Source organism: Sorex araneus, chromosome 1 (genome assembly GCF_027595985.1).
Source record: "Sorex araneus isolate mSorAra2 chromosome 1, mSorAra2.pri, whole genome shotgun sequence".
NCBI lineage: Eukaryota > Metazoa > Chordata > Mammalia > Eulipotyphla > Soricidae > Sorex > Sorex araneus.
In genome coordinates this window covers 120,255,845-120,270,374 of record NC_073302.1, presented here as the reverse complement: position 1 = coordinate 120,270,374, position 14,530 = coordinate 120,255,845, and the positions used below count along the sequence as shown (strand labels likewise).

The 14,530-nt window shown below is 53.3% G+C and overlaps 1 protein-coding gene across 1 annotated transcript in view; it reads left to right on the top strand.

Annotated features, from left to right (window-relative positions):
* Positions 1 to 8,837: 8,837 nt before the first annotated feature.
* MTMR12 (myotubularin related protein 12) overlaps positions 8,838 to 14,530 on the top strand; it is a 71,376-nt gene continuing 65,683 nt past the window's right edge. Inside the window, exon 1 of the mRNA XM_055120603.1 lies at positions 8,838 to 9,075. Within this exon, the coding sequence (XP_054976578.1) occupies positions 8,995 to 9,075 (81 nt within the window). The 5' untranslated portion in view covers positions 8,838 to 8,994. The remainder of the gene's footprint in view (positions 9,076 to 14,530) is intronic.

Below are 14,530 nucleotides of genomic sequence, written 5' to 3'. Positions count from 1 at the left end.
CAGTCATGTTCAAGGCAAGTGCCCTGCTCATTGTGCTACCTCTCTAGACCGCCCCCCTCCCCCTGGATAATGCATTCTTTTGTTTCTTTGGGGCTTATACCTGGTGGTGCCTGGGATTACTCCTTGCTCTATGCTCGGGGGTCGCTGCCAGCGGTAATCTGGGGAATATGCGATTTCCGGTGAGGATTGAACGGAGGCTTCCTCTGTGCAAAGCTTATGCTCAGTTTGGTGAGTTATCTCTTTGGCCCCCGGCGAGTGCGTGTTTTCATTACTGGGGAATGGGCCCAAGTCCTCACAAATGCAAAGCAAGTGCTCTCCCATTGAGTCACACCCCTGTCTGCCCCTGCCTTCTCTCTGCGCCCATCACTACCCTGCAGCAGCTGGGTAGGCAGGCCCGTCGTTCAGAGAAATCTGCAGAGCGGGGAGCAGTGAGTAGCCCCTGGACACCGCCAGGGGTGGCTCGGGCCACCCATCCCAGTGGATTTCTCTACCCGGACGTGGGAACCCCACCCTGCGCCCCTCAAAATGCATTCTCCAGGCCCTGATACGAGGAGGGCCGAGGGAGCTCCCGGCTCGTCACAGCCGCCACTGGCCTGTAGGGGGCGCTGCGCGCTCGTGCCCGAGCCTGCCCGGCAGCCGCCCAAGCCCCGCGGGCTTCACCTGGGGGCGATCCAGACACCCGAGGCCTGACCCTGGGTAGCTCCCGGCACAGCCCCGGGCTAGACGTGCAGAAAAAGCTCTCTGACTCCGAGACCCTGAGCAGCTTGCAGATTGCCGGTTCAGGAAAGGCGGCGGGCAGGAGAGCGCTCAGCAGCTGGCCGCGTGGGCTCTGCAGGCAGGGGGCTGGGGGTGGATGCCCGCCTCCTCCCATGGACAGCGACCCCTGAGCAGAGGGGCCCAAGTGGCCCTGAGAACCTCGGGGTGGGGGGGCGGTGACCCAACAGGACAAGCAAAGAGAAGAGGCCCCGCCTGGTTTCAACGATCTCTAGTACTGTGCAGCGATATAGGGACGTGCTTTGCCCCGGGACGACCCTGGTGGGTACCTGGCACCCCATATGGTGCCCCCCCAGCACCGCCAGGAGGGATCGCTGAACGCAGAGCCCGGGCTCAGGCCTGATCCCCACCGGGGGTGGCCCCAAACAAAACCCAGTCTCTAAATAAGATGTCAAAGAAGGAACAGCCTCGGGAATCAGGCGCGGGGAGTGATTTGGGCACCCACGCTGAGACAAGCAGGGTATGAAGAGGCTCGCGAAAGGCTTTGGGGTTTTGTTTTTTAATTCAATTTATTTGAATTGCTTTTTTATGTGACATTTGTCTCGATTTTAAAAACCTTTTTACATATATTTTAAAAAATGAATATTTTGCGACATAATGTATATGATACACAATTTAAACTTCTTGACCATTCAACTAAGTAATAGTTTCATGGTTCAAAATTTGAAGATGGGGGCTGGAGAGATAGCACAGCGGGTAGGGCGTTTGCCTTGCACGCAGCCGACCCGGGTTCAAATCCCAGCATCCCATATGGTCCCCTGAGCACGGCCACGGGTAATTCCTGAGTGCAGAGCCAGGAGTAACCCCTGTGCATCGCCAGGTGTGACCCAAAAAGCAAAAAAAAAAAAAAAAATTGAAGATTAAAACCTAGAGTGATGTTTAATCCTCAGAATAATTCTGCGAGGTAATCCTCAGGAGCTTCATTTGAAACTTCTGCATTTATTTTTCAGTGCTAGGGACCCACCCCCACCCCTCCACCCCCCCTCCCGGAGCTGTATACATGCAAAGCATGTGATTTGCCATCGAGCTACCTCCTCAGCTAGCTCTCATTTTCATAGATGAGGAAGAAGTCAGAGCCCTAGTACAGCAGGCTTGTACATGGCTGACCCAGGTTCGATCCTGGACATCCCTTATGGTTCCAAACCACACCGGGAGCAGACCCTGAGTCTAGAGCCAGGAGTAAGCCTGAGCACTGCTGGCAGTGAACCAGAAAGAAAGGACTAAAAGGGGAGGGAAAAAAAAAAAAAAGAAAAAGGAGGTCCAAGATCAAATGCCTAGTTGAAGGTCACACAGAGATCCAAGATCACAGCCGGGCCCTGAGGCGTAATTTGTGGCCAATTTCTGGAGGTTATTTTGAGAAAAGGAAAGGGGGGGGGAGAAAACAAAGGGGGGAGAAAAAAATTGCCAGGCAGTTCTTGCTTGCCTTTGCGGAGAACCTGCAGCCATCCATCCTGGCCCCACAGAGCCACCTCTACATGTTCCCTGACTCCCGGGGAGGGCGAAGAGGTGTAGACACACGTGAAAGAGGCTGAGTCCGCACACCTGTCATCTGCCAAAACTAACAGTGACCGACCCCCAATCTAGTCGTTTGTTCTGTTGGTTTGGGGCCACACCCAGTGGTACTCAGGCCTTACTCCTGGCAGGTTCTGGGAATCATAGGGGGTGGGGGGCTGGGGATCAAACCAGGGGCAGCTGCACATGCAAAACAGGCTGTACTAGCGCTCCTACCCCTAGTCAAAAGTTTTGCATAAGATAAATAAATACACTGGACTGGAGCGGTAGTACAGCAGGTAGGGTGCTTGCCTTGCACGTGGTGAACCCAGGTTCTATCCCCGACATCCCATATGGTCCCCCGTGCACCTCCAGGAGTGATTCTTGAGTACAGACCCAGGAGTAACCCTTGGCACTACCTGGTGTGCCCCCTCCAAAAAAAAAATGATAAATACAAATGCATCTAAGTCAGTCTATAACCATTCATCATATTATATTACTTCTTTTTTTTTTTTTTTGAGTCACACCCGGCGATGCACAGGCTCATGCACTCAGGAATTACTCCTGGCGTGCTCGGGGGACCATATGGGATGCTGGGATTCGAACCCGGGTTGGCCGCGTGCAAGGCAAACGCCCTACCCACTGTGCTATTGCTCCAGCCCCCAGTATTATATTACTTCTATTCGTGTTTTGTTTTGCTTCGGGGCCACTCTATCAGACTGAGGTCTGCTGGGTGTGGGTACCCCCAAAAAAGCTAAATAAATCAGCCTGTGGAGGCAGGGTTGGAGTACATCCTTTGTAGGCAGAGACCCCTCCCCCAAAAGGTGCCCTCCAGGCCCTGACCGGCCCCTCCAATCCTGGGCAGCACTGCAGGAGGAGCCTCTGCTAAAAATATAGCAAACTAAATTCATCTAAAAACACTCACGGGTCTCAGAAGTACTGCTCAGGGCTTACTCCCGGCTCTGCACACAAAGATGACTCCTGGCAGGCTGAGGGGACCGTATCCTGGGCTGGGGATTGAACTGGGTCAGTGGCATGCAAGGCAAGCACCCTACCTGCTATACTATTTCTTCAGTCCCAAACTGGTCTCTTGGTACTTACAAATTTACTTCAGGGGCCAAAGCAATAGTGCAGTTCTTCAGACTCTTGTGTATGGCTGACCTGGTTTGAATTCTCAGCACCACAAATGGTCCCTTGAGCACTGCCAGGCATCAGTGCTGAGCACAGAGCCAGGAATAGTCCCTGCGCACTGCCAGGTGTGGTCCAGAAACCAACTAATGAGCTAATCAAACAAACAAATTCCTCTGTTGGTTAGTTTTTCAGCCACCAGACCCAATGCTATATTATTTCCAGACTCATCACATTAATCTGTTTGACCACAATAGATGCCGAAGAGCAGATAATGTAACTACTTATAAAGCAGAGTAGTTTGAAGGGAGGGAATTTTGGCAAGGTGGACTAGAAATCAGAAGTCAGGGGCCTGATCACGGTACAGCGGGTCAGGTGTTTACCTTGCAAATGGCCAACCTGGGTTTGACCCTCAGCCTCCTATATGGTCCACCAAGCCCTGCCAGGAGTGATTTCTGAGAGCACAGTCCCTGAGTGTTGCCAGGTGTGGCCAAAAACCAAAATCAAAACAAGCAGAAGTCATTCTTTACTGTCTAAGAGTTGCAGCAAGAATTCGAAATAAGAGACAAGGGCCAGAGGGATAATCCAGGGGTTAAGGCACTTGCCTTGCAGGTAGACAACTCCAGTTTGATCCCTGGCATATGGTTCCCTGAGCATTGCCCAGGAGTGATCCCTGAGCACAAAGCTAGGAATAAGTCCTGAGCAGCCCAAGATGTAGCCCCCAAACCAAATGTGCGCACACACGTGCACATGCGCACACACAAACACACACACGTGCGCACACAAACACACACACACACACACACACACACACACACACACCCCTCCTAAATCAACAAAGGAACAAACAATAGTCTTAAATTACTATCATTATTTTGATTTTGGAGCGGTACCCATCTGTGCTCAGGACTTACTCCTGGCAGTGCTGGGGATCAGACCCAAGGCCAATACTTCACCCTCTGTACTATCTCTTCAGCCTCAGCTCTTAAAGAAACAAAGCATTTATTTGTTTATTTGCTGTGTCAGGGATCAAATCCAGGACCTCACACATGTGAAGCATATGCTCTACCACCGAGAGTCACATCATAGCAGAAACTTTTTCTTTTCTTTTTTTTTTTTTTTTGGTCACACCCGGTGATGCACAAAGGTTACTCCTGGCTCATGCACTCAGGAATTACCCCTGGCGATGCTCAGGGGACCATATGGGATGCTGAGAATCGAACCCGGGTCGGCCGTGTGCAAGGCAAATGCCCTACCCGCTGTGCTATGGCTCCAGCCCCTAGCAGAAACTTTTTCAAACTCCTGGTAATTGGGAGAAGTCTCTTTCTACAGAGTCCAGACAAAGGGTGAGTCCTAGTGGCTAGACGGGAACCAAGGACCTGATTGGCTCTTGGCTGCTGCCTACTGGCATTCTTTAGATCACCATGTCAATCTACAAAACAAACCTCAGTCACCTGCCGGTAATTATGGCTGTCACTGCTATCATCCTAGATCCAGAGCGGCCCAGAAAGATGAAGAAATGGACCCAAGCATGCAGAGATAAATATATATCTGTACCCTTGGGTACTCCATAATAGGTTGAGTCAGCTACATAATTTGCAGGTTCCAGCGCAATTGAAAATATGCAGTTTGGGGCCGGGTAGAGAGCAAGGTGCTTTGCTTATAGCTGACCCAGGTTTGGTTCTTGCCACCACCTATGTCTGGCTCCCCAACCCTCGCCAGGAGCGACCCCTCAGCACAGAGCCAGGAGTAAGCCCTGAGCTCCACGGGGTGTGACCCAAAACAAAAAAAAAAACCAGAAATGTGGAGTTTATTTTTTTCTAGTTTTCCCTTTTTTGTTTGTTTGTTGGCTTTTGATGAAAATGTGGGATTTGGGTCCGAGAGATAGTTCAGCACGCTGAGCGCCTGCTTTGCAAGCCTGGAGGCCTCGGTTTGACCCCTGACCCCACATGATCCCCCAACCAAGCAGCACTAGGAGTGTCCCCCTCTCTCCATGACAAGAATTGGTTGGAGCCCCTGAGTATGCTGGGTAGGACCCGAAACAAGAAAATGATGTGTGGCGTTCTGGGGGAAGGATGCAGGAAGGAGTCCACTTCCCCTCCACAGCTGATGGCTGACCCCCCACCCCCGCCCTCAAAGGATCACAACGATATTCTGCAGGTGGCCAGGAGCGGGGCAAGAGGCCCCAGGGAGCAGCTATGGCACTGTCAGCTAAAGGTTGGGTGGGCTCTGTCCCACCCCAGAGACACAGATCCAGGTGGGACTAAGGGCTGTAATGAGGTGGGGACAGGGGCTGTACCCAACCCTCATAAACTGGCTCAGGCACCCACTGGGTAGAGGGCAGGATGGCTACAGTGAAACCAAGACACACACACACACACTCACACACACACACACACACACACACACACATCACCTCTTCCCCCAACCTGGCAATAAGGCCTGCCTGCCGCCCTGCGGAGAGGTCAGTAAGAGTCTCAGGTTTGCCTGGGGAGAGAGGATGCTGGGGAGAGAGCCGGCGCTCATGAGCAGAAGCGCCAAGACCACTGGACTTGCTCCATTCTTCCATCCAACTTGACTTCAAACACAGATCCAGGGGCCGGGGAGGGAGCTTGAAGGTCCAGTGCAGGCCTGACATACCAAAGCCCAGGTTTCCATCACTCGCATCACTCCCAGGCCTGCGGGGGCAGCGCAGTGCTCTGGAGTCAAGTCCACCGTGCACCCTACAGTCACAAGTTCAAAGCTCTGGTGTCCCACATAGGCCAACCCCTGGCAGCTCTGATGTCTGTGAGCCTCAGTGCCACAAGCGATTGCTAGCTCTGTCACACTCAGGTACCAGTAGCATGCCCCCCAAAGAGGGTGCAGCCCCTAGGAAGCACCACAGTGAAATGGATGTACAGACATTGTGCCGGGAAATGAGATTGTGTGAGCAATGTAACCAGAGGAGTCAGCACTGTAGCCTGATGTGCAACATCTGAGGAGCAACCAGGCGAAAAATGGGCAAATGTCACCGCCAGGAATGGGGGATACCTCTGCTCATCACATCAACCACAATGAAGGCAAGGGGGAGGAAGTGAAAACAAGAAAAGAAGCAAGGGTGCCCACACACCTGGACCCACAAGTAGTCGCATGCACACACTCAGACACACCAAAAATGCCCAAGGTGTGACCACAGAGCATGAAACTACAAGCACTTTTAAGTGCAGGTCCAGGGCAGAACTCGCTTGCTGCCACGAAATATGCAAGTTACTTCCCTCCTTTTCACAACTAATCACGGATAGCTGGAATTCCAGCCCAGGCTTGTTGATTCCGAAGCACAGGTTCCTAGCATTATAACTACCAACTCAAGGGGTCATTTTCAGATCAGAGGGTGAGTACAGCTGGGAAAGTACTTGCGTTGCACGATGCTCCAGTCAAGAGCTCAGTTCTTCCACACCTCTGCAGGGAATCTTTCCTGACTTGGCCTTCCTAAGTAGAAGTGATTACTCTCTGTTTGGGGCAGGGGGAGGGGCCGTGGACCACATCAGTGTGCTCAGGGCTTACTCCTGGCTCTGGGGTCAGGGATCATTCCTGAAGGGGACCCTATGTGGTGCCAGGAATTGAACCCAGGTCAGAGGCCCTGTGCAAAGCAAGTACTTTCCCAGCTATATTAACCCTCTGGTCCGAAATGCCCTCTCAAACTGGTAGTTATAATGTCGGGAACCTTGGCTTTGGGAATCAACAAACCTAGACTGGAATTCAGGTTGTGGGTGATTAGTTGTGTAAAGGAGGCAAGTAACTTGCATTTGTTTCCCCATCTGAACTGGGGATATTGCTGTTCAGTGTGGGAGCTCGCTGGGCTCTACTGGAAGGCTTTACTAATGACAGTCTTACCAGAAACGAGGTGTCAGGGAGGCCAGAGCGATAGTATAGTGGGTAGGGCGTTAGCATTGCACGTAGCCGACCTGGGTTCCGTCCCTGGCATTTCATATGATTCCCCAAGCATTGCCAAGAATAATTCCTTTGTGCAAAGTCAGGAGTAATCCCTGAGCATCACAGGGTGTGGTCCAAAAACCAAAAAAGAAAACAAAAAAGAAATGAGGTTTCATATCTCCTAAAATGTTTGCAAAACTAAGCACATTCATTTTTACATAAGGGCTTCTGTCTATTTGTAGTGCTTTTGGGAAGGAGGAAATCACAGAACTGAAAAGAGGAAGAATATTTGTCACTGATGTCTAGTGTTTAGGGCAGTGCCACCCAAACAAAGCCAGCTGGTTCTATCTATCTTATGTATTTGCTTCTAACACAATGCTTGGGGCCAAATGTAGAGTTTATTATTTGGGGGTGGGGGGCGGGGTGGCAGTGAGGCATATCATCCCTGGCATCACTCAGGGCCTTCTCCTGGCTCTGGGTTCAGGAATCTCTCCTGGCAGTGCTGGGGGTATGATAAGAAGCACCAGAAATGAAGTTGGTCGCAAGCAAGGCAAGCCCCCTTAACTTACCCAGTACTCTCTTTGGCCCCCAAACGGGCGTTTTGCAATCATCACTAAAATGTGAGTGGTTCAAAGAGAACTCGGGTAAAAGGATAATAAATCTTCTATATATACATTTTTTTTTCTTTTTGGGTCACACCCGGCAATGCACAGGGGTTACTCCTGGCTCATGAACTCAGAAATTACCTGGCGGTGCTCAGGGGACCATATAGGATGCTGGGAATCGAACCCGGGTCAGTCGCATGCAAGGCAAACGCCCTACCCACTGTGCTACTGCTTCAGCCCCAGGATAATATCTTTTAGAAAGGTAATAAAAAAAATCTCTTAAGGGTTTTGGCATTTTGGGGACACACTAAAGTGTGGAAGAAAAAAATCGACAAGACTATTCATAACCATAATTAAAAGCTATTTCTAAGAACCCGTTAATATTTAGTTTGCATCACTTTTGCTTACATTTAAAATTTAAACACCTGATGTGGATTTAGAATTTATGTGGATAGATCAATATATATATATATCTTATAACTCAAAAGATACGTCTTAATAGAACATCAATCAGATCCATCTTTTTTGAAAACGTTGGTTCCTGTTCCAAAGCGCCCAGAGAACATCAGGTCCCCAGAACCTCGGCTCCCGACTCCGCGACGCTCGCAGCACCATTGGACGACAGTTAGCAACCCTGCGATCCAATTACCGGGGGGTCCGGAGAGAACGCTATCTTGATTGGCTAGCGGGAACGTCTCTCCGAGGAGAGGCGGGGTTTTTGGCGGCGTTCTCTGGTCCTATCCGAGAACGGCCAGGGGCGGGCTCCGCCGCAGGACTGGGGTGGAGCCCGGCCCCGGAAGGTGAGTCTCCACCCTTCGGCCCCACCCACTGCGGTGGAGGGGGCGTGGCCTCCGGCCCCCGCGGTCGGCCGGCGGGCCGGGTGCGCGGGGCGGGGCAGGGGGCGGGGCCCGGGCGCCGGGGCGGGGCGAGCGTTGTCAGCGGCGGAGCCGGATGCAGGCGGCGCGGCGGCCGCGGGGATGGGCGGAGCCCCGGCCGCTGGTGCTGGTGGCTGGCGCCGCTGCCGGAGCCCGAGCCCGAGCGGCCGCCTGTGCCGTGGTGCGACGCTGCTGGCCCGGGCGGCGGGATGCTAAGCAAAGGGGTGGGCGGCGGCGGCGGCGGCACGAAGGCGCCCAAGCCGTCCTTCGTGTCCTACGTGCGTCCCGAGGTGAGGGGGCGACCGGCGGGGGGGAAGCGGCCGCGCCGGGAGCCCCTTCTCGGGCGGGCGCGGCGAGGCCCGTGGGCGCTTCCTGCCGGGCTGCGGCCGGGGCGCGGGAGAGCGGGGGGCTCCCAGGGCCGCGTGTGCGCGGGGGTCTCCCAGCCGGCCGGGTGGGGGGGACCACGGCGTGGGCCATCAGGTGTCGGAGCGCTGGGCCCGGCTCGCAGGCGGCCAGGTGGAGGGGGCCAAGCCGGGACATCACCGGAGAGGTGCGAGCCGGGGGTGTGGACAGCGTGGAGGGGTGTCGGGAGTGGGTGGGCAGTGGTCCGCCGCTCCCGCCCCGCGAGGGGCTGGCCCAGAACCGGCCCCCCAGCGCCTTGCACTCCCAGAATCGGCCCCCGGTGTGGGTCTTCCCGGAACCGGCCCCAGCTCCAGTTTGACCAGGACCGCCCCCACTCCTGCCCCCAGAACCGGCCCCCGGTGCGCGTGTGCCTGGGATCGGCCCCCGCGTGGGTCTTCCCGGAACCGGCCCCCGCTCCAGTCTGACCAGGACCGCCCCCACTCCTACCCCCAGCGCTCAGGACCCCCAGAACACGCCGCCGATGCGCGTGTGCCCGGGACCGGCCCCTTTCCCGCGAGTGCCGGCCCAGGACCGGCGGGCACCCAGGACCCCCAGAGTCCGTCCCCCTGTGTGGGTGTGCCCGGGATCGGACCCTCGCGTGGCTCTGCCCGGAACCGGCCCCAGCTCCAGTCAGACCAGGACCACCCTCACCCTTACCGCGGGCGTCCAGGACTCCCAGAACTAGCCCCGTGTGCGGGTGTCCCCGGGACCGCCCCGCGCGGGTCTGCCCTGCCCTACACTGCCCTGCCCGAGCGATTTCTCCGTGAGTCTGAGCACCACTTCTTGCAGTTTGGTGGCGCTGGCGGACCCGGTGCGCCGCCGCCTCCCGCCGCGCATCAGCCCTGCGCGAAGAAACTGGGGGTGAACTCCCACCCCCTCCACACACACACTCGCCCGCCCCATCACTTGTACACTCCCCCCCTTACGAATTCCAATTCCTCTGCGGCGCTTCCGTCCCACCACTCCTTGCTTCTCCTCCTGGAATTTTCACCAAGGAGTTCATTCATGAGTTCCGAGAGGTTTTTTTCTTTTTCTTTTTCTTTTTCCTTCCCCTCACTCTCTCCGACTGTATGCCAGGCACTGTTCAGAAATGTTTGGGCTGTAGATCAAAAAATCAAAAACTAAAGACCCGACGACCCCCCCACCCCCACCTACTACCTGCAGCTTATTGGACGGAGAGAGGACTGAGCAGAGCAGAATCCTAGATGAAATAGAAATGATTTCTTTTTTTTTTTTGGCTTTTTGGGTCACACCCAGCGATGCTCAGGGGTTACTCCTGGCTTTGCACTCAGGAATTACTCCTGGCAGTGCTTGGGGGACCATATGGGATGCCGGGGATCGAACCCGGGTCGGCCGCGTGCAAGGCAAACACCCTACCCGCTGTGCTATCGCTCCGGCCCCAAATAGAAATAATTTCTGGGGGCACTTTGAAAGATCATCGGCACCCGGTGAGCGAGCAGAAAAAGTACCATCTGTGGGACTAGTGTCATTTGAGCAAAGACTTGAAGCATTGTAGCTAGAGGGCCCAGGATGAGTCACTTGCCTTGCAGTGCGTGAGGCCCCAGGTTCGATCCCTGCCATCACCAAAGGGGGGGGGGGAAGGTGCAGGTAGAGGGAAGAATTTGGATTCTTGGAACCAGCCTTGCAGAAACCAAGTAGTTATGGAAGAAAGGAATGGCCAGAGAGGTTAGGGACGCGGCAGCTTGTAGGTTAGGGCTTCCAGTGATAAATAGCTCCTTGTTCAAATGCCTCTTTAGATGTGTTCTTGGTTTGGATTCTGGTTTTAATTTTATTTTAACTGCTGCTCTCACTGGCACGCAAATCAGCAGCGTGCGGTTCTGCGAACTCCTTGTCTTCCCGTGCTTCCCCCAGTGGCAGGCCAGCTGTGCCTGAGATCTCGGTCAGGGGCTTACTTTGTTCTGCAAGACCCCTGAAGCCTTCACCTTTGTTATGGACACTTTCCTTGCTGGCAGTGGTCTTGAAATGGCTCTTCTTTTGACCTCTGATGTGTGAAGGGAAACCACTTCCTCCTGGAACCCTGCTGGGGGCCGGGGTCTTGAGACTACAGCAGGCTTCTCCTGTAGCATCATGGGTAAGTGGTGTGGTCAGTTTCTTTGTGCATCTGTTTTGTTTAAGCTGGGTCGAAGTACGGCTGTTCTTTAACCTTTCCTCTGGTGGGGGAGATTAAGCTACAGGTGGCAAGACTTTTGAAATGTGGCCAGAGTTCAAGAATGTTCAAATTTTTCACCCACCCTGTGCACATGTTGTAATTAGACATATTTTCCCTCTTTCCACAAGGCCTGTTAGATTTCCTTTGAGTGATACTTAAAGAAGGGGAGTGGTTCTGCCCCCATGTAAGCCTGAACTGGTCACATTTTTCAGATCCTCATAGCTGGCAGTTTTGGGGGCGGGGGTTTGCATGGAAACAATGCTGTGTAGACACTGTAGGTCTGCTGTCATCTGTCTTTCAGCATATTTGGTAGCAGGGGATAAGGCTCCGACTGAAATTGTGGATGGCTTTGACAAGATAAGGGCAGAAGGTGATGAGAAAGCAATTTCATTTTTAAGGGACAGTTGTTGCTAGATCAGCCCGTGGTTGGAAAGCATCCGAGCAGCTTTTCCTGTCCTGCCTGTCCCTTTCTGGTTTTTCTTTTCTCTTTGTGTTTTGGTTTGGGGGCCACCCCCAGCATTGCTCAGGACCTACTCCTGACTCTGTGCTCAAGGATCTCTCCTGGTGGAGGCCCCTGGGGACCAGGTGGACCCTGTCCAGTGCCCGGAGAACCCGCGTCAGCCCCGGGCTATCTCCCGGCCCCATCTCAGATGCCTTTCTGCTGGCACACCTTGTGCTGCCGGAGCCACTGTCACACCTTATGATGTCATGAGAGCTGGGTGTGCCGATGAGCTCCCCTGTGGGCAGTTCAGCGGCCACTCCCTTCAGTGGGCAGACGCCTCTCAGGAATCAGCACCGGGTGTTGAGAACACAAGTACAGAGCTGGATCAAGTATTTGAAGATGATGCTTTTAGACATGACGGATTATTATTACAATTTTCTTGGGACCCGAAAAGACTGACTCTGGGCAACTTTAAGAAAGTGGTAGTCAAGCAGTGTCGACTTTCTTTTTCTTGGGGCGGAGGGGGGGGGGGACGTGAGGGGGTGGAGGGGTGTGGTTCCCACCCAGAAATACTTGGTGGGATCACTCCTGGTCGTGCTCAGCGGACTATGTGCCGTGCCAGGGATCAAACCTGGGTCATTCGCTTGCAAGGCCTCCTGCGCTCTCTTTCTGGACCAGAACACCAGCTTTTGTGTTTGTTTTTGTTTTTGTTTTTTGGGTTACACCTAGCGGTGCTCAGGGGTTACTCCTGGCTCTGCACTCAGGAATTACTCCTGGTGGTGCTCGGGGGACCGTATGGGATGCCCAGGATCGAACCCAGGTCAGTCGCGTGCAAGGCAAACACCCTACCTGCTGTGCTATCACTCCGGCCCCAAACTCCAGCTTTCAGAACCAGCGCTCTGCCACACTAGCTTGGGCTCTCCTCGCATTGGTTCTCCAGCTGCAGCGAGTGTGAAGATCAAGGCTGTGAAGTGAAATCTAGGGCCCTGGTCATGTTTCAGGAACTCTGCCAAGAGAGTCATACATCAGCACAGCGAGCAAGTGGGGGGCAGTGGCTCCAGAAGTTGGGGTGGACAGGAGCAGGTGGCACCTGGTGATTGGCTCCCCGAAATTTCTCCATCTCCGCACCCCAGTGTAGCCCCAGGTGTCCGTGTTTCCTGCAGGGACCTCCATGCTGAGCTTCGTGGAGGCCTGGCTTTGTTAGTGGGACCATCTTTCTGTTCAGTGAAATTCCCGTCTGATGGTTTCAGAAGCTGAAATTCCGATTTGCATAACAAAAAATGTTTTAATTGTAGAGCTCACTGGGCCAGAGCAATAGTACAGTGGGTGGGGTGATTCCCTGCGCGAGGCTGAGCCGGGTTCGCTCCCCGCCATCCCGCCATCCCGTATGGTCCCCTGAGCCTGTCAGGAGTGGGTCCAGAGCTCCTGAGCACCGCTGGGTGTGGCCCAAAAGCAAAACCGAAATTGAATTGTAGAGCTTAGTAACAGCTTGGGGTGTATCCTATCAGAAATGTCTGTATATACCTTTTAACAGATTGAGAGCAATATTGCTAATCATACTATCTGGTACAGTGACATTGTGATAATACTAGTAATATTGCTTATCATACTCTTCAGTAATCACCCTTATTCACCAGAAATGTTTATTAGAAAATGCCTTTTTTGGGGGGGTCAGTTATTAGCCCCTGATGCTATCTTAGCTTCCTCTGTTTGTTTTGAGCGCGCGTGGCAGTGCTCAGGGCGTGCTCTCACTGGGCGTGTGGAGGTCACACCCAGCGATGCTCTAAGCCTATGCAGGGCTGGGGGTCAAACCCAGGCCTCCAGCATCCGGTGCGTATGCTCTCACCCACTGAGCCTTATGACGTCACTCCACACCAACATGTTCCTCTTCATATTTTTTAAATTAAAAAAATAAAATTTATCGCCTTTCATGAGGCCGACCCGAGTTCGATTGCTCCGCCCCTCTCGGAGAGCCCGGCAAGCTACCGAGAGTATCGAGCCCGCGCGGCAGAGCCTGGCAAGCTACCTGTGCGTATCGGATATGCCAAAAACAGTAACAATAAGTCTCTCAATGAGAGACGTTACTGGTGCCCGCTCAAACAAATCGATGAGCAACGGGATGACAGTGACAGACTAGTTGACAATATTTGATTAAATTTAATATTCAAACACCAATCCCACCACCATCACACCTTCCCACTACCATATTTCAGGTGTTTCCATCCCGAACACCAACCTCTGCCCCAATGCAGAACTGAAATAATATATTTTGTATTGTTTGTTATGAAAAACCACTGAAAATGCTACAAAAAAGTTTCCTTAGAGTAAGAGTGTGAAGATTGTTGTATTTCACCCAGAGGCCATTAAGCCCTTCTATAAGAGATCACAAACATGTTAAAGGTTGAGCCTTGTATGCATTATCTATCTATCTATCTATCTATCTATCTATCTATCTATCTATCTATCTATCTATCTATCTATCTATCTGCCTGTCTGTCTGTCTGTCTGTCTGTCTCCCTCTAAGTTTGGTTGCCTCTACTTTGAACCCCATGAAGTGTGGTGTGGCACTGTTGGAGTATGGGTAGGGTGTGTGGTATGAGTTGGCCGGGAATAGGTTCACTCATGGGTGAGGCCTGTCCGAGCGTGTGGAGAGCGGTCACGAGCATGGTGGTGATTGAGTTCTGGAGGATTTCAGCTGCCGGGGCTGTGTCCCGCGGGGTGGGGTGGGATC